This window comes from Merops nubicus, unplaced genomic scaffold (assembly GCF_000691845.1).
Source record: "Merops nubicus isolate BGI_N331 unplaced genomic scaffold, ASM69184v1 scaffold32280, whole genome shotgun sequence".
NCBI lineage: Eukaryota > Metazoa > Chordata > Aves > Coraciiformes > Meropidae > Merops > Merops nubicus.
Genome location: NW_008582738.1, coordinates 5,868 through 28,892, shown reverse-complemented (window position 1 = coordinate 28,892; position 23,025 = coordinate 5,868). Strand labels below are relative to the sequence as shown.

General features: G+C 41.7%; 1 protein-coding gene across 1 annotated transcript; it reads left to right on the top strand.

The window, feature by feature from the left end:
- Nucleotides 1-221: 221 nt before the first annotated feature.
- TAMM41 (TAM41, mitochondrial translocator assembly and maintenance protein, homolog (S. cerevisiae)) lies at nucleotides 222-20,207 on the top strand. The gene is made up of 7 exons (XM_008938595.1): nucleotides 222-398; nucleotides 1,387-1,479; nucleotides 3,471-3,621; nucleotides 6,746-6,891; nucleotides 9,070-9,235; nucleotides 11,312-11,374; nucleotides 19,993-20,207. Exons 1-7 carry the CDS (start codon nucleotides 225-227, stop codon nucleotides 20,067-20,069), a joined length of 870 nt encoding a protein of 289 aa, XP_008936843.1. The 5' UTR covers nucleotides 222-224; the 3' UTR covers nucleotides 20,070-20,207.
- The last annotated feature ends 2,818 nt before the right edge of the window (nucleotides 20,208-23,025 follow it).

Sequence of the window (23,025 nt, the reverse complement as noted above, 5' to 3'; positions counted from 1 at the left end):
AAGTTTGGACCAGCTCTACTAGACTGCCTAGAAAACATAAAAATTCTTGAGAACCTTTAAACCGTATCTGACATTAATGCTTATGGTTTGGTCTTGTGGGTGTTATAGCTCATGCGATTAGCTGGTAGTTTGATCCTGTGTATGTCTTAACATAAATATAATTAAGATCTGATTGCTTCCTGCCATATAAACCCCAATGCTTTTCTTCTTATCCTCAGAACAATATGCTGGACTTCGTGTTTGCTGTTGATGACTCTGTGACCTGGCATATGATGAACCTGTTAAAGAACAGGAGCCATTATTCCTTCCTAAAAGTTTTTGGGCCAAAACAGATCAGTAGCTTGCAGAGCTACGGAGCAGGGGTCTACTACAACACTTTAGTGCCGTGTAATGGGAGGGTAAGTACAAACAGTTTGGGTACATGAAGTCAAGTGTTTGTGGGTGTAGTATTGAAATGATTAGCTTAAAGCGGATTTCTGTGCAGGAAGCGGGTCTTGTAAATTGTAATTGCTTCTTAACTCATGGTTTCTTCAAAATTTATGTCTCTAAACTGTTTCACAAACAGCATATTAATTAAAAAGCAAACAGAGCAGCTGCTCTTGCACTTTAAAAGTGTGAGCAGTGTTTGGCATTTACAACTAAAGCACATCAGAAACTGGATTTATATTCCTTATCGTTTTCTGTCTGCCAGTTTTGGTGCTTGTAAATTGTGTTGTGGGGAAACAGCCCTCATTTCAGCAGCTGGCTCTGTAGTAATGGCAAAGTGGGTTCTGTCTGTTTGTTTTGATATAAAATGCAAATATTTAATGCAGCAAGTTGGAACTGACATTTGTGTCCTTTAATGGCTGATGTGCTGACCTATGAAGCTTGGGTGTAATTCCTAATTCTAGGTAAATGGCATTTGCCCAGCATATCCTGCTCCTGCATCTCTGTGAAGGCCAAGTGTGGTGAGGAGGAGTGGGGACAGGACCCATCATCTTTGCTATGCAAATAAGTTAAAACTTCTTGTCTCTTTATGCCCAAATCTCACACTGCAGTAACTCAGTCACGTCACAGCCCATGGTCTGTTGTTACCGAGAGGTTCTGGTGCTGGCTGCTTTGCTGCAGTGATAATCTTTGGATTATTCAGGAAGTGCAAGTTGGTTACAGACTCCTGATGGTTCATCTTTTTTCCAGTTTCGTAAAACAAACTACAAAATCACTGTTTGTTTTCTCTCATCAAAAAGCAAAAGGAAAAGCTCCCTGGTACAGAAATGGGGCACATGGATGTTTTTTTATTGGATGTGTGTGTTCCTTAGATTTAATGGCAGTCATACTCAGTAGCAAGTGAAAATGATGCAGGTATTTGATTTTTCAAAAGCCTATATTTTGCTTTTTTTTCCCCAGATGATAAAATATGGTGTAATTAGCACTGATACCCTTATTGATGACTTACTTCACTGGAAAACCCTCTATATAGCCGGGCGCCTGCAAAAACCGGTAACTGTTGGTCTGCTCAGTTGTCTGTCTTGAAGTGCAGGAAATTACAGGGCTGGAAAATGATCAGTTATAGTTTTAACTTTAACTATTGAGGGTTTGTGTGTCAGTACTGATGGAATAACTTGCCCTGGTCTGGGGGTCGGGTCCTGAAGGGATAATCTCTCAGAGAGGAAATGGAATGTGGTCCTTAATGATCTTCTGTGTTATGTGGAGAAGTAACTAAAGAGAAGTGTATTAATCAGTTTCCTGCTTGTAGGAAATCTTGAGTAATTTGACTATATTAACTGAAAGACCTATTAGTGTTACATATAATATTCACATTTTATGACAAATTATAGGAGTCCCCAAGATTTGACACAGTTATAACAAATCTTTGAAGATGGGAGCTGCTTTGCTGTGCAGTGACTGGCTAGTTCGTGGTGTTGTTTGTGGCTATAACTGACTGAATCCTGTGTTAGGTGTGTTGTATTTTCTCCTCCATGTTTATATCATAAAAAACACAAGGTCTGTGCCTTCTGCAGGCCACAGCAGTGCCAAGTTAAAACTTCCCAAGAGAGGAAAGCAGGAGAACCCTGTTCACCTCTTGGAACAGAAGTTAATTATACTTTTAACTAAAAAAATTGGAGTGAAAGTTTGGGTAGATTGTCTGGGTGGCTCTTCTGTGTGGTGTCACAGCATGACAAGAGGTTAGAGCAGCTGTTGTCATAAAGGATGAAACTTAAAATATTGAGAAAAACAGTGGAAGGAAGAGTTGTGAATGTCACATCAGCAATGAATAGTAAATATATATTTTCAGTGTAACAGGCCTTGCTGCTTCAATTTATTTTAGGGTTTCTCATCTTCTTAATTGTGCTTTGTATCTTTTGATTAAATTCAATGCGAATATGTACTTGGCACGAGAAGGCAGAAATTGGTATTTCTCTGGCTGCTAACCAAACAGCAGAGATAGTGTCACACATTGTTGAACAGGTAGAAGGAGAAATCAGGCCAAGTTATTTTTGTTAAGCTCACAGGAATTTGCATTAAGTAAAGACTGCAGGACTTACACTAGAATTTCATTGAAAGATTATTGGTGAATGTTCAAACTGTTTATTCCTGTAGAATCTATTAAATCATTAAGTGGGCTTTTGAACATTATTCTTGCCTCGACCAAATAATATTTCCAGAATGTTTGGCAGAATAGATAGGGTTTGGAATGGCCACATAGAAATGGCAACTTTTCTTCCCAGGCTTCTTTGTATTCAGAGTTTATTGGGTTTTCATCTTACACAAAATTTATAGTGCTAGTTAGCTAAATTCCCATTTAACTGTTTTAAGAAATTGAATAAACTTAGTTGTAAGTTCTCCATAAGTGACAGGATTTCTGAGATGGAAAAAAAAAGCTGCTGTACGTAGAAAGTAAAAAGAAAAAAAAAAAAAAAAACAAAAAACCCACAAGTGACATATAATTTGTTTTCAGAGGAAGAGTTAAAAAGCATCTGAAGTGTTACCAAATTTTGGTTAAATGTGGAGTGTAAGTAATTACTTTAGTGTAAGCAGCTCCTTACTGTTGTTCTGGAGAAACTGAGGAGAAGGAAGTGTTTAATAAAACAAAGTGAGGTGCTAGAGAGGAGCAAGAATAGTGTATAGAAATAGCTTGTACTTTTCAGAGAGGTTTGGGGAGGTTTAGGGTTTTTTATTATAAAATTTCCCATGAAGGAGTGACTTGTTTACAGATTTTTTCCATTGTCCAAGACTGTAAAAACATTTTTTGAAAGAGAATGGAAAAGGTCTTCTTACTGTGACAATCTCGAGTGTGGATGTGGCTAAATGGCAAACTGGAGTAGTGCTGCTGACAGGGTAGTGTTTCAGGAGTTCAGATTTTGAAGCCTAGCATATTATTTCCCTTTGAAAAAGTCCTAGTCCTCTGTTAGACAGTGTTTTCATGCTGGACTCTCCATCCTCAGCAGAGCTTTCCTGAAGCCTTGCTTCCACTGCCTCTGCTTTTTCAGGTGAAGATCCTGACGCAGAACGAGAACAGCAAGCTGCAGGCTGCCCTGGTGAGCAACCTGAAGAGTGCTGTCACTGCTGCCTTCCTCATGCTGCCAGAGAGTTTCTCTGAAGAAGACCTCTACATGCAGATTGCTGGACTCTCCTACTCTGGTCAGTGTGTGGTGTCTACAGTTGCTGAGGAGAAAAGCCATAGCTGGTGCTGGCATGGCACAGGAGAAGTTGTTGCTCCTTTGCGTTGGACTGACAGTGCTCCAACAACTCTTTATTTTAATGTTGTGCTACATAACAGCTCGGAAAGACTAATTGCGTTTCTTTATAGAAAACAGGTGTGGGTGTGTAGCTGTAGGTCATGGGGTTCCCCAGGGGTCAGAACTGGGTCCAAGCTTGTTCAACATACTCATCAATGACCTGGAAGAGGGACAGAGTGGACCCTCAGCCAGGTTGCTGGTGATACAAAATGAGGAGGACAGGCTGACACACCAGAGCTGCTTTGTCATTCAGGAAGACCTGGGCAGGCTGGAGAGTTGGGCAGAGGGGAATCTCATGAAGTTCAACAAGGGCAAGTGTAGAGTCCTGCACCTGAGGAGGAATAGCCCCCTGCACCAGTGCAGGTGAGTGGCTCACCTGCTGGAAAGCAGCTCTGAGGAGAAGGACCTTGGAGTCCTCGTGGACAGCAAGTTCCCCATGAGCCAGCCATGGGCCCTCATGGCCAAGAAGGCCAATGGCCTCCTGGGGTGCATGGAGAAGAGTGTGGCCAACAGATCAAGGGAGGTTCTTCTGCCCCTCTACTCTACCCTGTTGAGGCCACATCTGGAGTGTTGTGTCCAGTTCTGGGCTTCCCAGTTCAGGAGAGACAAGGAACTAGAGAAAGTCCAGAGAAGGCTACCAAGATGCTGAGGGGCCTGGACAGGCTCCTCATCTCTGTGCCAGTACAGGCTGAGAGCCCTGTGGCTGTTCAGCCTGCAGAAAAGAAGCTTCAGAGGGGATCTGATCAATGCTGATCAAGAGCTAAAGGGTGGGTGTCAAGCAGATTGGGCCAGACTCTTGTCAGTGGTGCCCAGTGACAGGACAAGGGGCAAGGGGCACAAATCGGAACCCACAGGTTCCACCTGACCAGGAGGAGAACCAGCGTCTTTGGTGTGAGGGTGGCAGAGCCTGGAGCAGGCTGCCCAGAGAGGTTGTGGAGTCTCCTTCTCTGGACAGATTGCAAACCTGCCTCGTCGTGATCCTGGGCACCCTGCTGTGGGTGACCTGCTGGAGCAGGGGGGTTGGATGAGATGGTCTCCAGAGGTCCCTTCCAAACTCAAAATTTTGTGTTTCTGTACATAAGCAAAACTTCTTATACCTGTGGGATTTGTATTTTGGTTTTAATGGTTGAAAGCCTTCGAAAAACATTCATCTGATAGCCTGACCCATACTTTGTCATCTTTCAGTTTTTGAAAATGCTGTGTTTCAGGTTCTGATTTAGTGAACTTAAAGATCCAGATTATAATCCTTCAATGTATATTTAACACCTCCTGGTTGGTATTTGTTGATTTATTTATTTTTTTAAAGATAATTTCCTTCTTTCTTAAGTCACAAAATTGGTACAGAAAAAAATTTAAGAATTTATTCCAAGTGACTCTTCAGCCCAGGATTTAATTGTTACAATTTAATTCAGCATTACTCTTTATATGTTCTATCCTTAATGAAACCACCATGAACCATTGTGTTTGGAGTTATACTTTACACAACCCTTTCTTTGCTCATCTAGAAATGCACATTTGGCTTTTAAAAATAAGTCCAAGTAGTGAGGTGGGGTTGCTAAGCTGCAGGTTGGCTCTGCTGAGGAGCACTCCGATTGGTTTAGATCTCAGCTAGCTCAGCTTTTCCTTGGTGTTTGTTCTTATTTTGTTTCTTGAATCACTGTTTGACAGCATTAGTACAGAGGGCACTGACTGTGGGGTGGCTGAGGGCTCTTCACACGAGCATTTGCTGCCGGGCTGTGGACCTGCCCAGGGATGTCCCAAGATGAGCACTAGTGACCAAGATTCCTTTTTTATCTGTCCTTTGAAATGGTGCAATTAACCAAAAACCTGGGAGATCTGTTCCCATGCTGTAAGGTGTTGAAATGGGCTACGTTGTGTGAGCAGAGTCAAAGCCACAAGAGTCCCAGTTGGAAACATTCAGGCCAAAGGCTTCTCAGTTACGTGTTTATGGAGATTTTATTTTGTTGCCCTTTTGTGGCATCTTGACGTTTTCAGCAAGTGTACCGGCAGACAAAATTGGTTTTCTGTGTTACTCTAATCAGTCTCCTCGGAGACTGCTGAAAAGGGCCGTTCATGCTTTCGCGTGGAAAATGTTTATCCTGTAATTTTTTTTACTGCATTCTTGGAGAGACATGAGTCGGTAGTGTTTGTATGGGAAGTGCTTGTTTTGCAGCTTTGCATAAATTGAAACAAACCAGGTCACACAAGCAAGTTGCCACCTTGCAGCAGCGTTTCCCACTTCCCACCTTCAGGGGAGAAAATGGGTCCATTGAGGATGTTGTTTGTTCATATGGACTGAGCCTCCAGTTTCTGGCTGATCACCCTGGAAGCTCCCTGATGGAGGGTGCTGAACACTCTACTGCACACTCACCTTCTTTTCACTTGTTCTCTTTGGAACTTTTCAGTCTTGTGTCCCAGAAGCAAATGTAAAGGTCAGTAATAGAGCAGTGGTGTTAAAAGCAATTGCTTTGGGAATGTAAAACACGTGGCTAAGAGAAAAAGATCTACTATGATCATACCATGAGTGCCGTTAGCTGTACTTCAGGTACTGTCCTTGAAGTCTGAGCCAATGCCAAGTATTTTCATTCAATATTGGACCATTGAAGGTTATTTGTTTCTGGATACAAAATATTGGGGCTGGTTGGCTTGTGTAGGCATCTGTTGAAAGGGATGGGACTTATGGCTGCAAAGAGCAGAGCTGTGTTACTGCTGCTTTCGAGACTGAGCTTGACAGCTGGAATGTTCTTGTTGTCCAAGGGGAAATGTGGACACGTGGGTTGATGGCACCACAGCAGGTCAGAGGCCACGTGACAGTTCTGAATCTTATTTTTCTCTGCTTGAAGGTATTTGAATAGTATTTTTTGGCCATTGGAAGATGAACCTGATGGATTATATATGCGTTGGTGGAATTGGAGGATAAAGTTTTAGGTGACAGCTTTGTGCTATGTTGGTTTCTGTTACATTCCCCTTATTTGAGTTTTCATTTTTTTTCCTAATGAATTAACCATTTCTCTTTTCTTGTCTAGGTGATTTCAGAATGGTAATAGGAGAAGACAGATTGAAAGTGCAGAACATTGTGAAACCTAACGTTCCTCATTTCCAGAAGCTGTACAGTAACATATTGCAGGACTGCCCTCAAGTGGTCTACAAGCACCATCTGGGAAGGCTGGAGGTAAGTGCTCTTCTTCAAAACACTTTTAAAACAAGCCAGTGGAAGTGCTTTGTCACACTGACAGAAGGCAAGAACTGTGCTGTACACCAAGGAGAGCAGTTGTAGTTGCTGTGCTTGCTATTTGTTGTTTCTGTTTAGTTAATTCTGCAACCAGAAGACTTGCCTGAAATATCAGTCTCTGCATATGTGGTAACTATGGTTCATTTTTGTTGAATGAACAAGCAATAGAACACCAGTGAGGGAAGGAGAGATTTTTAAATGTCTGTTCTGGTGATTAGTGTGTGGAAACAGCAACCTAGGAAGTGATGAATAAAAAGTTTGTATTAGATTAGACTGTAACTTAGAGGTGCAACTTTCTGCAATCTAGAACTGCATCTCACAGAAAAAAAAACCTAGAGTGCATGTTATGAAGATCATTTGACTAAACCCAAACTGAATTCCTGCATTGTCTTTAAATACCCACTACTTAACCAATTTTTGCCCAGTGTTTGTGTAACAGGTATCCAAAAAGACCAGTATCTTGAATTCCATCTTTCTGGCATAAGGTGTAAATGTAACACAGCAGTTAGGGGAGAGTTGCCCCTCCAGGTCAGGAGTCCAACAGCAGTTTTTCGTCTTGCAGCATGTTGTCCGTGTGTGAATATTCAAATGTGACAGGCATTTCAACGTGAGGTTACAAATACCATGGGTTGTCTCAGGGACATGGGTGTCTCTTTACCCTCAAGTCACCACAGTAATTGTCACACAAACCCCTCCTTTAAGGACAGGTCTTTCTTAGAGACTGAAGCACAGACATAAGCAAGTTTGAGTACAGTAAGCAGTTGTACTGCAACCCTTCAGAGTACAGCACAGGCGAATCTCTACTCTGCTGCTGCTGTCTCTGTGTTTCTTTATCAATATGCTTTTCAACAGTTCAGAGGAAGTAGTTAAATGAATTTTTGGAGAGAATGACTAATGCTTTCTCCAAGAAAATGGCTAGTTAAGAATAATACTCCCTGTTGTGTTACTTTTAAAGCCATCCTGGTAGCTTACTATGAATATGTTGCTGGATAATAAATTTGTTCATAATTCCATAACGGTCATTGAAGCTGTTGATATTACTGTTGATATTACTGTTGATTTTGAGCTAAGTGCTTTAATATTCTGTTCCTCAGCCCTTGGTCTGATCATTGGCGGTTATTCCCCAGACCAAAGAGGGCAACTGCTCTCAGGAGTGCTGTTTAACACAGACCCCTTCTCCAAGGATGTGTCTTCAGAGTTACAGAGAAAACTCTTTCTTCAGAGATTCCTCAAAAGCAGCTGAAGGCAGACATGGGTTCTGACAGTTCTGGTTCAGGCGTGGATTCTTCCCACAGCGTGTGAAGAACCTGCTCCTTGGGGCTCCTTCTGCAGCCCGTGGGCGAGTCATCTGGATGTCATTTCTCCCCATTGACTAAAGGGAGTGTACAGGGGAACCAGGCTCCTGTCTTATGTCTCCCTGAACTGTGAAAAGTGTGGGAGGAATGGAGCTCTTCATGTTTTCCTCCAGGTTTGGAGGGATCTGCTCCGTTATGCATGTTTCGGTCTTTTTGCTTACATTTTGTATAAATGTGCACAGGACTATGTGTTGATATCATTGTGTTCAAAAAAGGGTCGTTGAATTTCTGATTTAGATTGGAAAATAGGCAATGAATGTTTCCTTCAGGCTGTACAAACCAGATGTGTCTTCAGTTGAAAGCAGAGAAAATGTTTTTTAAACTAAACTTGAAATGTGTGTATGTAGTTTGATTCTATTCAGGCAGAAGAAACTGAGTTAATTGGTCTTTTGGGAACTCTTTTTTTTCATTGTAGCATCCTTGTGTTTCTAAAGGAAGATGGATAGAGCAAAAATGGTACAGGTCGAGTGAAAAGTTGTCTGTGGAGGCAGGAATTCATGTATGTATGTTGGTCTTCCCTTGGATAAAAATTAACATCTTTTTGTTGAGTTATTCTCCATGTTCAGAAGTGAGATTGTGTTTCTCAGCTCTTGGGAAGTTTTCATGAATGTTGTCAATGACTCACAAGTGAACTGGATCGTGTTCTTTGGGATAGCTATCAGGAATCAAAGATAGCCAAAAGACTTTTTGGACTTCTTTGGCAAAGAGAACCTACTTTATTAACACTGAATACTTTTACTGTCTTGTTTTTTATAACATTCAGATTGATAAAAGTCCAGAAGGTCAATTTGCACAACTAATGGCTTTGCCAAGGACTCTGCAACAGAAGATAACTTCTCTCGTAGACCCTCCTGGGAAAAACAGAGATGTGGAAGAAATTTTACTGCAAGTTGCCCATGACCCTGACTGTGGATTTGTGGTGAATCAAGGTAGGCCTAGATCAGTGTCTGTAGGTTGTGTTAAGATGTGATAGAGATTTATGATATATGTTATCCTAATCCAGAAGAATGGTTGGAGAGAAGGATAAAGAAAACAGATTAATCATAAGATACCTTCCTCAAATGCACGTATTTGGGTTGGTTTGATTGCAAACAGGTTATCTGAGATCCTACCCAATATCATTCCTACTGATGTAGAAAGACACATTTTGGTTTGGATCCTGAAAGAAATAGTCTTTAGGAACTAGTGTGGCCTGCTTAGACCACCTAACTCTGTTTGGGATGCTTACATCTTCAGGATTTCATTGGCTGACATCACTTCATCCAAATGCTGAAGTGTATACCCCACAAGTCAGACATGGCAACACTCAGTTATCTTCTGGCTTGCTGATGTTACCCTTCCCAGTCCTCATAGCTAGTCCAGATGGGGGAGCTCTGGCAGAGAACTTGGGCTGTCAGGGAAAAGGCTGAAGCACTTCTTGTCATCACACCTTCTCTGAGGCAAGATTGTTGGATGAGCAAGGTAAAGCAAATGCTGCAGACATCAGTGTTTTGTTGTCCTTACGTGTTTTTGTTTATGGTGCAGACAAATGAAAACCTTTAGTTCCTAAAAGTCCTTTACGTCTTTTAAGAGCTTGACAGATCTTAGTTCTGGATGGAAAATTTTGCAAGCTCCTCGAGCATGGCAAACACCACTCCCTAAATGCCTGAGAGCTCCTGGAGACTAACCATCTGTGGAAGGAGCTCTTACTCTGGTTCCTGTTCAGAGAAAGAGCTTCTGAGAGTGGCAGATCTCCACTGCCAGCGTGGGAAGAACTGCACCCGGACATCCTGGTGTCCAGCATCTCTCCTGGCAGTCTGGGGCAGCTTCTGTGCTACTGTGGTTGCAGCAATGTGGTGACAATTTTTGAATTTTGTGGGGTGTTGCAGGCACGGCTGTGTGCAGCAGCTCAGCATCAAAGCACTGGACACATCCAGGCTTCCCAAGCCAAGCAGTTTATATGCTTTGGAGAACAAATCAAAACTCTTCTTTTGCTTTTGAAGCCAAAATATTTTCCTAATCCAATAATTGAGGTATAGATCAGGACAAGTCATTTGGTAGCCCTACAGGAGCAAGCTGACTACTTGATTTGAGTTGCATTGTCCCCTGGTATTTTACTAGCTCCACACAATTTGTTCCCTTCCCTACCCCCTCAAATTATTTTCTGGTGGAACATTGTATCCCTCTTACTTACTGATGCATTTGCCTAAGCTTTGTCCTTCGTTATAGAACTAGCTTTGAAAGAAGGATTTGAAAATAATATTTGAAGTTACATGCTATGTTTGTTCTGGTTAATGCAGAAGAATAACTTTCAGTTTGGAGATCAACTCTAGGACTGCTGCATTTCTACATTTTTAAGGGTTAAGTATTGTACAGTAGCCTTGTTCTGCACCTATCAGTATACTTTTATATATATATATGTGTTAGAATGGGTAAAAGTTGGTGCTGTTCAAGGAAAGTTTTAATGTTTTGTATGCCATTAATACCCAAGAGCCACTGGACAGTGAGAACTGAATGCATCACAGCACAAAGTGGAAAATGAGCCTTATCTCTCATAAGCCAGACAAACAGTGCCCAATATGGACGTCTCCACTGGGTCAGAGATGTGCAAAATTCCAATTTCATACTGAAATCAACAAGGAGTGTAATTTGTTTTGCTCTAGAAAGTTAATATACCAGCACTTAGATGAAACAACTCTGAATCCTTTGTGACTAATCATCTTAGTAGAGAAATAATAGGAGTACAAGATAATTTCATTTGATCAATTCCTACTGGCTGTTATGTGGTTTAATATTGATTTTTTTTTTTTTTCCTGTATGTTATACATAAAATTAAAATAGCTTACAGAATACATTCAATTAGTATGTCAAAGCAGAACAGAAACAAACCTTTTCAGTTTAAGTGTATGTTTTACTTTCAGGCTATAACTGGAAAAATACTTAACCTTTTTGAGTACGTTGGAGGATAAAACAATCTCCACAGAACTGCTAAGATGGGTAACATCTGTGTGCTTTTCTATCTGCAGGCATTTCGGGAATTGTAAGATCTTCCAGTATAGTGCAGAGTGCTAAAACCATCCTCACAGCTGGTAAGAACATGTGTGATTTCTGTCAATGTCAGCCTTCTGCTTTCAGAGTGAAAATTATAGGACCCCAAGACTGTCTTCTGACAAGAGTTTAAACTTTTGGGTGTCTAATTGAAAGCCCCTGCAAAAAGTGAACAATATTTAAAGCAGAAGCTTTGTAGGAGTATTGAAAACTTACATGATGTCAAAAGGAACTGGAGTCTCTGTGATTCTTAACAAAGAAACCCCACCAACAACCCAAAAGTAGCAAAAAAACCCCCAATTTCTGACTTCGGTTTCATGTTATCTATGGGCCAGATTTGGCAGATGTGAACTAGTTCTGCTCTGTCTGTATTAAAACGGTAAAAATTACTTGATAATTCACTCTGGCTTCTACAGGTGAGTGGGTCCCTAAACGATCAGTACCAGGTATTGGTGTGTTGTGTCGACTGTAAGGTTAGTTCCTCATACAGTAAAGGAGGGGATGAGTTTTGAGAGAGAGAACTTGGACAGGATCTCATATTTTTGTGAGGCTCAGAAGGCAGGTGTGTGTTTGAAGTCACCCTGTATTCCAAACTGAGCCTGTACTCGGTGAGCACTGGATATTCCTGTAACTCTCATTCCTCAAAATTAATTTAGAAGAAGAGTTGAGCATTACAGAGGCAGTGTCAGAGAAGGGGAGTGGGGGGAGAAGGACTTACTTTTGTGGAAACATGGGAAAACTGGGGATGCTTTTCAGCTGTCTGCTCTTCCTGATGGAATGGAAGTTACTGCCAGTTACATAGCTGGAGCTTCAGCCTGTTTTCTAAGTTCTGGAATAAAGCTAATTTTAAGGTGACCTGAATTTTACTTTTTACAAAGCTGAAAGCACTGCAGCTCAATTGTAAAGGAAAGGCTTAAGACCTGAGCCTTCATTCACTTAAAACTCTTATCAGGAGACAGACTTAATTCCTGCACAGTGAAAAATCCTTGCTGCTTGCATGAAGTTGGTAAAATAATTTTCTGAACTTGTTCATACCTATTCCTAGTTCTTCCACAAAAGCAATTAGACACAAATGATGCCATTACTGGCTTTAAAAGCAGACTTATAGTTTCCTACTGAGCAATCCTCATCCAGACTTCTACAGCTCCTCTTCCCTTCCCCTTTAACAGCAAAGTTGGAGGCTCTGTGTTATATTTCCTACCTCCTTGTAAAGAAACACAAGTTGCAGAGTTCAAGACTGTTAATGGTCTGCTGAGTGAAATAAATGGGAATAGTTGTACTTTTTATATGCTTCTGTTAATAGTCTTCCAGTTAATAGAAGTCTGACAAAAGTGTTGCCTAACTTTGTTTAGTAGCCGGAGGAGACAAAGGATATAACTCCATCTCAGAAAAGCACATTTGTTATTTCCTATGTGTCTAAAGTTGAGCAGTGAAGCTGGGGAAGGGTCTAAAGACCAAGTGTGGTGAGGAGCAGCTGAGGGACCTGGGGGTGCTGAGCCTGGAGCAGAGGAGGCTCAGGGGAAACCTTCTGGCTCTCCACAGCTCCGTGACAGGAGGCTGGAGCCAGGTGGGGTCACGCTTTTCTCCCAAGAAAGAAGTGACAGGACAAGAGGAAACAGCCTCAAGTTGCACTAGGGGAGGTTTAGGCTAGACCTGAGGAACAATTTGTTCCGCTTGAGGGTTGTCCAGGGCTGTGCCAGGCTGCCCAGGGCAGTGGTGGAGTCCCCATCCCTGGAGGGGTTTCCAAGCTGTGGAGATGTGGTGTGAGGGACATGGGTCAGGGGACCGGGCAGTGCTGGGGGAACGGTTGGACTTGACTTGAAGGTCTCTTCCAACCAGAATGATTCCATGATTCTATAAGGTTTAGTCTTATTGCAGGTATTTGTTTCTAATGTAAGGTTTCCAACCAAGCAGGTGACTTTCTTTGTGGGTTTGTTGTCAAAATTACCTGCTGGTGGTCACGACTTCTTGTATTGTAATGTGCTTCTTTTGGAAATAACAGCTTGTAACTTCTCTGTTTTTAAATCTATTAGGACTTGCATCTTTTAGTAGGACTTGTAATTTTTACTGTGTTTTCTGTTTGGTGCACCTGAAACTAGGTATTTGTGAAATGACTTCTCTTTCCTTAACTGCTTCTTGGTTTATATATAGTGGCTTTCTTTTTCCTCTTCACTAGTTACAGCCAGTTACATGGAGTAACACTTGTATCTAAAAACATGTCTTTTCTGTTACTGCTTTTTGTGTTGAAAATGCTTTTTTTTGTGGTCTGATTCAGGCAGAGCAAAGCAGTTGTGATCCTTTGCCTCAAACACAAGCCAAATTTGAGCCAAGGAGACTTGGGAGAGCTTGTTTGCTTACTTCTAGCATAATTTAGTTTTAGTTTAACCATATTTATGCACTTTTGCCAGAATCTGGCCAGAATCACTAGCAACAGAATTCAGGATTGAGCTTTTGGGGTTGCTCACAGATTCTGTGCTGAGGGAGATGGGGTAGGACCATCTTTGGAAAAGGACCTTTTCTGGCATTTCCTAACCTCTGAGTGTTGTTTAATGAAGTAGAAAGCTTGCCTGCAGAGCTCACCTCACTGAGCATCACTGTGCAGCCACCCTGTCTGGAGACAGGGAGCCTCCTGCTTCCTTTGGGACCAGGAGCGTGTCCGTAACATGCTGCTGCACAGGAGATGAGTAGTGCCTCCTTGCTCGTGTGGGCTTGAGGAGCTAATCCGTAGTGTCCTGGCATGGTGGGCTTGGAAGGGACCTCTGGAGATCATCTCGTCCATCCCCCTGCTCCAGCAGGCCACCCACAGCAGGGTGCCCAGGATCACATCCAGGTGGGTTTGGGATCTCTCCAGGGAAGGAGACTCCACAGCCTCCCTGGGCAGCCTGCTCCAGGCTCTGCCGCCCTCACAGCAAAGAAGCCTGTCCTCATAGAAGCTATTTGCCTTTTTTTTTTTCTATTAAATACTTCTCTTCAAACCTGATGTTGATGTTAAATGATGCTGTGTCCTCTAATGAAGACTTTCTCCCTATCACAGCTTCTTCATTTTAAAAATCGGTCAGTAGAGGGGGCAAGCATTAATGCTGTTGTCCGTGCTTGGCCATTTTGGGGGGCTCTTACCAGCTCCTCTCCCCACAGACACGCACTGTACACACACAAGCCTCCGAGGTTGAAAGTATTTGCTCAACTCATGGAAGGAATGTGTATAACAGAGAACTGTTGAGCTTTTAAATTTCATCCCTAAGGATGCTGTATTTCTTTCTTCATTCTTTAAATCTTGTCTAATGTTCCCCTAAGACCTCTTTTCACACTTTCTAGTAGAATCTAGAAGTATTATGGCTCTGTGCTTCTGAAGTGCTTACCTTAAGAACCGGAGCTACGAGAAGAGAGTTATGAAAGTGATTCATGAAATCCGTGGCTCCATTACCATTAAATAAGCCCTGACTATTTTTCCTAATAACTATACAAGTGCTTTTGTCTTCTGTCTGGTTGCAGAAGAATTAGTTCTCATTCCATGACCATCATTCTTGAAATATAGCAGGGGATGCAAAATTATTTCCTTAGCTGCTTGTTTTATCCTAACAACAAGAAGTGCAACGCCTTCTCTCTGCTCTGTGGCATGGTAGTCCCTTGTTCAGCTTGTTTCTAAATTAAATGTTAAATCAGGAATAGTTGTTGCTGAGATGGTGTGCTGGGTATTAACACTGTTGGCTAGGAGCACAGGCAACATGAAAAAACTGCAAGCCATTTAAGAGAACTTTTTTTCATCTTTCTGTGCCAATGTGGTTTTAGAGTTGAGCTCCAGCTCTGGGTTTTTGTTTGTTGTTAAATGCCCTATTTAGTTTTTGAAAATGTGCCTGTGTATTTTTTTGAGTTTGTGGTGAGATCGCCTCTCTGGTTCCCATTATAGATGGCACCATCCTTTGATTTATTTTCCCACATAGCCAGAGTATGCGTGGTCTTCATGAGCTAACTCTGAAGTTCTTGTATTGAGCTCCTCTGAAGGAGATGTTGATATTTCTTTAGCTTAATTTTCTTCTTTATATCTTACTAGAGGAACGCTGTAAGCCTTGAAATTTCTTATAAATTACTTTGACTTAAATCATCAGCTAAAGCAGTTGTTGAAGGTACTTTTAAGTTAGCACAAATGCTTGTAGCTACTCTGAATAACCTTGTTTTCTTAGAATTGGGATATTACTATGTCTTCAAAGAATTGAGTTTTTTTAACTCTAAGGAACAACTTTACATATGAATCATTCTGTATATTCGTGGTAACTGCTGTCTCCATCAGCTGCCCGAGCAGATACCATGTAATGCTGCACTTCACTGTAAATAGGTGTAGGAAGTTGGTATGTGTCTGTGCAGGAGACACTACCGGTATGGAGCTGCTTGCCTCCACCTGACAGCTCTCCAGCAGCACGTCTTCCTTTTCCAGAGGAGATGAAGAATACTGCAGCCAAGTGTGTCTACTGGGAAACTTTGGGGGACTTGTAAGATAGCGATTTGGCTAGACTAGAACACTGACACTTCCAAAAAACTGAACATGAATCCTTAAGTAAAACCAGATACAACTTATGTTTATGGTGAAATTTTGTGGTCTCGATTCCATGTGCATTAGCTCTTTGTTCTGTCTCATGGAGTGGAAAAATCTGAAGGGGAGGTGGAACCACCAAGTCATAGATTCATAGCTAAAGCAGAAAGACATTTTCATGTGGTTCAGCTGCTTCAGATTCTGAGGCTGAGCCATAATTACAGCCATTAACTTTTACTACAGATGTGACTCATCGCCCCGAGGGCTGCTTTCAGAAACCAGCTGTATGTATAAACCTGTATTTTGCTTTGCAGCGTGGTGTGCTGGGGCAGAAATGTCAGCATCTTATTGCATAAGGCTCTGGCGGGTGGAGTTCCAGAGTGCTCCTTGCAGAGGGAAAAGAAAAACCCCTGCCTGTGTGTGTGCCATTTGAATGCAGATATGTGCATTAAATTTACAGGAATTCCAGCATTTACAGGATTATTTATATTCCTTTGCAGCATCTCAAATAACAAGCCCGTTGTGACTTTGTTAGTGTGCTTGCTTTTAGCAAAGAATTATTTAGAAAAGTTTGAGCTTACATATGGGATACACATGGGTTTGCAAGTTGGAAATGTATGTATGGAGGTTTCCTTACAGAAGATAAAGTTGAGTTTACTTAACTTGCAATTAGAGATGCAAGAAGTGCAGAACTGATTATATGCAGCCTATTTGTCATGGCTGGGTTTTTACTCTGTCACATTCCTTCAGAAACAGAGCATGCACTTTTCCTTGTTTCTGCTTACTCACTCAACTTCTTGTGACTCCACACTGCTAACACTGAATGCATCTTTCACTGAAGTATTTTATCTTTGATTACTTTCTCAGGTCTTTTCAAAATCAAATATTACCATACCCATTTTTTCTCCCACCCGAAAATAAGTCCCATGCAGTAGATGGCTAAACCTGGGACTGAGTTGCATGTTGGTTCCAGAAGAACTTTCCTTGTGCTCCGTGTGACTTTTGGTTAAACTGCTTCAGTGTACTTATAGCCAGCCTTGTCAGGTCAACAGTATTCTATTAAATAAACACAACAAAGATTGTAGTAAGTACAAGGTATTGTGCTTTTAAACCTGTGCATCTAAGTAAGTGCCAAAGCTTTTTGTGCAGCATTAAAAACTTCAGCTGTGATTTTGTAAGGGCATGATTAGACTGCGTTATAATCTGAAAAGTCACTCTGTTTGATGTTGGATTTTGTTGTTGTTGTTGTTGTTTTGGGGTGTTTTTTTGATGAAAAAGAAAAAGCTGCAAGGAGAAAAATTAAGTAGCTCACCTGGCTGGGATCTGAGAGCCCCGCTGAAATGCCAAAACTAACAGTATTTGAAGTTTCCAAATGCTAGATGAGTAAATATAGCAAAAAAGTTGCATCTTTTTTTACTCTAGGTCTATAAGAGAAGGTTCATCTCTTCCTAGAACATCAGAAAGTGTTTTATTGTAAGGGTTCACTTTACAAATTGTGTGGGAGTCCCCCTCCACCTCTTTGTCTCTACAACTTGTAAAAGCTTGGAGGCAATGACTGCCACAAGAGCCTTCTGTGCCTCTGGAAATTGGGAAATGCCTTCCTTTGTTGTAGGCCTAGCACAATGGGATGGTCTTCACCAAAGGCCACTACTTGTGGGCTGCTGCAGGTTGGTCTCATAGCTAGAAAGGGACAGCTGTTCTGGCTGCAGATGAGGTTTATTATAAAGATGGGCAGGCTATGCTGAAGCAAAATCGATCCAGACAACATCCCTGTGGCAGGGTATTCACATTGGTGTCCGTGGCACACTTTTGATGTTGGCAGTGTTGCCAAATCTTAGCTGTCATCTGGTCATTTTTGCTGCTTTCAGGTCACCTGGGTATGTGGTGAGTTAATCTGGTTTTCCTTACCCAGCATCATTTTGGTATTATCTTTATCTTTTTTTTTCCCTAGGGACAGAGGTGTCACCTCTGTGTGCAAGTGGAGCAGTTTGAGTCTCTTGCAGATGTTCTGTTCTCCCAGCTGTGAAATGGCAGCTGCTGTGAGTTAGGGCAAGGCAATAACAAAATACTCAGGGAGGTTACGATGTACTTTACAGCTTGTAGAGGCCAGACCAGATTTCCACCTCAACAGTCAGCAGCACATTTCTTCTGAAAAAAAAAAAAAAAACAAAACCCAACAATTCTCTGTTTTCATTTTTAATTCACAAGCCTTTGCATAGCAGTGTTCTGGGTTGGTTTCTCCTAGAAAGCTGCTGGTGATGTGCAGTGTTTGAGTATGTTTAATCAAGAAGGGCATCAGCATGATGCTTCTAAGTTCTGTACATCTAGAGTCAATTGAGTACATCTGTACATGAACCCAGTACATCTAGAGCACTGTGTCCAGTGCTGGGCTCCCCAGGTCAAGAGAGACAGGGAACTCCTGGAGAGAGTCCAGTGGAGGTTACAAAGCTGCTGAGGGGCCTGGAGCATCCCTGGGCCTAGGAAAGGCTGAGAGCCCTGGGGCTGCTGAGCCTGGAGAAGACTCAGAGGGGATCTGATCAAGAGGTAAAGGGTGGGGAGCAAGAGAATAGGGCTGGTCTCTTTTCAGTGGTGCCCAGTGACAGGACAAGGGGCAATGGGCACAGACGAACCCAGGAGGTTCCATTGGAACATGGGGAAAAACTTCTGTGGTGTGAGGGTGGCAGAGCCTGGAACAGGCTGCCCAGAGAGGTTGTGGAGTCTCCTCTGGAGAGATCCCAAACCCACCTGGATGTGATCCTGGGCACTCTGCTGTGGGTGACCTACTGGAGCAGGGGGTTGGATGAGATGATCTCCAGAGGTCCCTTCCAAGCCCACCATGCTGGGATTCTGTGATATTAGCAGTGTAGAACTGGTCTACAAGAAGGCAACCCAGGGCCTGATGCAGAGCATTGAGCATTGCTAATTAAAACCTGACGAGCAGAAGAAATTGGTAAAGTAGCATTCGGAAGTATGAAGCTTGTTGTCCAACTGTCATGCAGAGCCTGCTTGAGCAGACTGTCCTTTTGTCCTGGGTCACTCCACTCTCTCTCCTTGCCCTTCATCCTTTCAGTAAAGTTTTATCTGTGTAGTTTTGGGCATAGCTGTCGTTCCTGGTGGTGAGGCCCCATTTAGTCTACAGGACCTGGTGGTGGACTCCGCTCTCAAGAGCTGAAGTGCTTCAAGAACTAGATTATTCTCACAGACATGACCAGCTAATTAATTTGCATGCCCAACAGCCTGGGTTTCTCTAAACAGTCCTGCTGGCATGTCCTGCTACAGAACATAGTCTGTCAGGTTGCTGGTGGTGTCCATGGCCAGGCCAGAGTAGGGTCCTGCTCGGCTGGGCACACTACCCAGTAGTAGATCAGAAAGGGCCTGGCCTGAGAAGCAAACCCTATGAGTATGAGGGACCTCTGAACTGCCTTCCAATACCTGAAGGGAACCTCCAGGAAGGTTGGAGAGGGACTTGGCACAAGTGTCCAGAGACAGGACAAGGGGAAATGATTTTAAACTGGAGGAGAGGAAGTTTAAACTGGGGCTTAGGAAGAAGTTCTTCAGCAAGAGGGTGGTGAGACTCTGGACTAGATTGCCCAGAGAGTTTGTAGATGCCCCTCCCTGGAGGTGTTCAAGGGCAGGCTGGATGGGGCCTTGAGCGACCTGGTTTAGCTGAGAGGTGTCCTTGCCCATGGCAGGGAGGTTGGATGAGATAATCTCTGCGGTCCCTTCCAACCTCAGCCATTCCATGATTCTGCCATTCTCTATTTAGTTTTAAGGAACAAAGATGTAAATGAGAAGTTTCTCTCTGTATTAGTTGAGAGTTTTATCATGAATCTCTGTCTCTGCTGTACGTTGGTTGCTGTCCATACAATGTGCTTGTGTGCTACATCATCAGGGTGTCCAAATGAACCTGTTCTATTTTGCATGCTTTGATACTGTTAAAAATAGGGCGGTTTGTGTCATTATGTCCTGTGTTATGAACATGACTAGAAGGTTATTTGCACGTCTGCCTGGTAGATTAGGATTAGTCCTTCTAGGGAAGTCCTCTACTTCATGGAGTAAGGACCAGGGATTTGAGTTAGACTTCCTCAGTGTTGATATTTTCTGGGTTTTGTGTCTTTTTCTTTTTTTTAGGGGCAAAGAAATCTATAACGTACAGTATGAAGAAATTATATAAAATGACAAGGGGATGGTTAAGGAAGACATCCTGAGTCTTGACATACTGTGTATGGGTAAATAAATGGTACTTTTTCTCCAAATATTTTGCAGATGTTGCTTTGCCTGCTTGGGGAGATTAAAGTGCATTTAAGAAGTCTGTTCTAATAATTCACATGCCAAATTTTACTACTAAAACAGGAACTCTGGTTAGTGAGGGAAAGTTTGGTGGTAATAGGGCGAAGGAATTATACTCTGTGAACACTGAAATGAATTTTCCTGTATAGTATACCTTGGATTTTTAGAAACCCTGAGTAGAATGGATGGATTGTACGTATGAATGAAGAACCAAAGCCACTCATTTTCCATGTATTGCTAGATTTATTTTCCAAAATGCATTTGGGCTCTTTCAAAATATTTACTGCCCCAACTTTAGCTCTGTCAGGGACTTATGGAACTGGAGAGTCTGTGGAGTTTTAAGTAGATATGTAACTGTCCTCTCAAAATAATTTATTTCTACACTTACAAATTCATTCCAAAAATTCCTCTGAGGGTCCTTCCTGGGTGCCTCTGCAGGGCAGACTTCATGAAAAGCAAATGCTTTTTTCTCTCAGATGCGTGGCATTCTGAATCCAAAACCTTCAACAACAACTTTCACTCTGGTAAAGAGTCTTTGAAAGGAGAAGCTTGTCAGGTATAGGATCCTTTCATAAAAATTGTGTATTCCTTTCATGAGACAGAGATGATGACTGCCCAGCTCGTGGCTGAGTGTTGTCAGAAGTGCTGTGGTTGGAAGGAAGGTCCTGACCCTCAGAACGTACTTGTGCAGATTTATGAAACGTGTGGTGTTTGGATGAAGGTTCTACCCAAGTGCTTTAAAGTTGGGAATTTTATGAACAAAAGTACCTACTGTTTGGGTTTGGGATTATTATTATTTTCCTGAAAGTACTCTCCACAAAGAAAAAACTTATTCTTCCTTAATTCAATTAGCTAAACTAAAGAAAATTAGATTTTTACATAACATGTTAAAGAATGGACATTTCTGGCACTGTTCATGTGTGACACAAATTTGGAGCATCTGTTGTAAATAGTATATTTTTTTCCACTGAATCAGGTGGATTTGCTAATTTTGGATTTTTTTTTTAAATAGAAACAAATAGAGAGAACGCTTCATTTTACTTGTGAGAATGTCAATGCGAAAAATAATTTCAAGGTAAACAATTGAAATAAAATGAGTCTTGTCGGTATTTTAAATTAGCATGTATTTTTTTCTTGTGTTTTATGTGATCAATGGTGCCATCTCTCAAGCTACATTTGATTTAGTGATCTCACTTTTTAAAAAAAATAAATAATTGGATTGAAATTGGCTGCTAATTGTTTCCAGGGAGCAGTCCAAAACCTAAATTTAAGACAGAAAGCAGAAAATGTATTATTGTATATAATATGACTCAGAAAATATATTATTGCATATAATATGACTCATCCAAGCTTACTTTAATCACAGGGGGCCTTTTAAATATTGATCATTTTAAAATATTTGAGTTTAAAGTGGCAAAATTTAAAAGCAGTCAGGAAGTAAGTGTGTCCCTTTTTTATTATTTCTTTGGGAAATCTGACTGCTGAGAAATAGCAACTCGCTAAGGTCAGATTCCTAACACTTTGCATTGTCAGTTGATGATAGATCTGGAAATTGTAAGACAAATCCCTTCAGATATCCTTTTTCTGACATCAGGAGGCTGGCTGTCCCTTTTAGGGTGGGATATTGTGCAGAAGTGACTTTGGCCAGAGAACGTTGGTGTGTGTGTGGCACTGGCATTCTCTGTTCCTGCTACTGAGAGCCCAAAGTCCCCGCTTTGAAAAGTTTACTGTATAAGATCTGGAGCTGAGGGAATTTAAGCCACTGCTTAAATTAAATCAACCTTGGTTTTTGGCTGGATGTTTTTGTTTGCATGAAGAGGTTCCTTTCTGGATAATCCAGAGGTCTTTTATACAAAGTATACCCTAAAATTAATGTCACATGTAGTGAGGATGTGGAATAGCTGTATGGTCTGCTACATCTCAGCATGAGCTCTCCTGGAGAGAAATCTGAACTCAGATGTTGACTGGCTTAGGTGTGCTCAGTGGAAAATTCTTAAGAACAGAGAATACTGATCCCAGTAGTAGAAACAGACCTTGACAGACACAAAGCTTTTGGACAAGGATTTGGGATGGAGCCCTGACCTGAATGTGACATAGTTACCAGGTAAGAGGTGCAGAGCTGCGTGGTTGGGTCATCTAACGAGGTAATGGCTTTGATGTTTTTGTCCCAAACGAAGTATGCTGTAGGGGAAGCTGTGGATGGGCAGGACACGGACGAAAGACTGATTTTTACATGGCTAATGTGCTGTTAGTAAATTTGTAGTAGGGTCCACTGTATTATTTTGGGAGGGGAAACCCAAACAAAACAGTCCTCATCTGTGAAAGTCTTATGATACCAAAACCATTTGGAAGCTGAAATGACAGAACATAATGGGTCAACTCCTTGTAGGAAACGGGATGGCTTCAAAAATAACCCTCTGCATGAACAGTTAGCAGAACGATTTATTTATTTTTAATATAACTGAACTCTATATATTCTGGCCTTCTTTTGTAGTTGTGTTTATTTTCTTTTAAGGCTGTGTGGGAAAGGGTCTAAGTGAGCCTTGACTCCTTCTCAAGGAGAGGATGCTCACTGCTGGTGAGGATTTCTCCTCAACAGACTCAGCAAGATCACTCACAGTGGAACTGTATTTATCTCTAAGTGTGTCTGTGAGAATTCTGTTTCTGTGGTCAAGTTTTGGAGAATGAATTCTGTAAGCAGAAAAATACAGTTATTTTCTGCTTTTAAAAAATGCCAGTTGCTGCACGCTTTACTGTTAGAAATGTTTTCCATGGACTTGCATACATTACCAGGTAATTAAGCCTAACAACTAAAATGTGATTCCAAATTTTGCCTCACTTTTTATGTCTGTAAATGAAAATCATAAAATCACT

Coding starts and splice junctions, on each gene's coding strand:
- TAMM41 (XM_008938595.1), top strand. CDS start 225: ATGCTGGACTTCGTGTTTGCTGTTGATGACTCTGTGACCTGGCATATG. Junction 399..1,386: donor TAGTGCCGTGTAATGGGAGG/GTAAGTACAAAC, acceptor TTTTTTCCCCAG/ATGATAAAATATGGTGTAAT. Junction 11,375..19,992: donor TAAAACCATCCTCACAGCTG/GTAAGAACATGT, acceptor TCTTTTTTTTAG/GGGCAAAGAAATCTATAACG.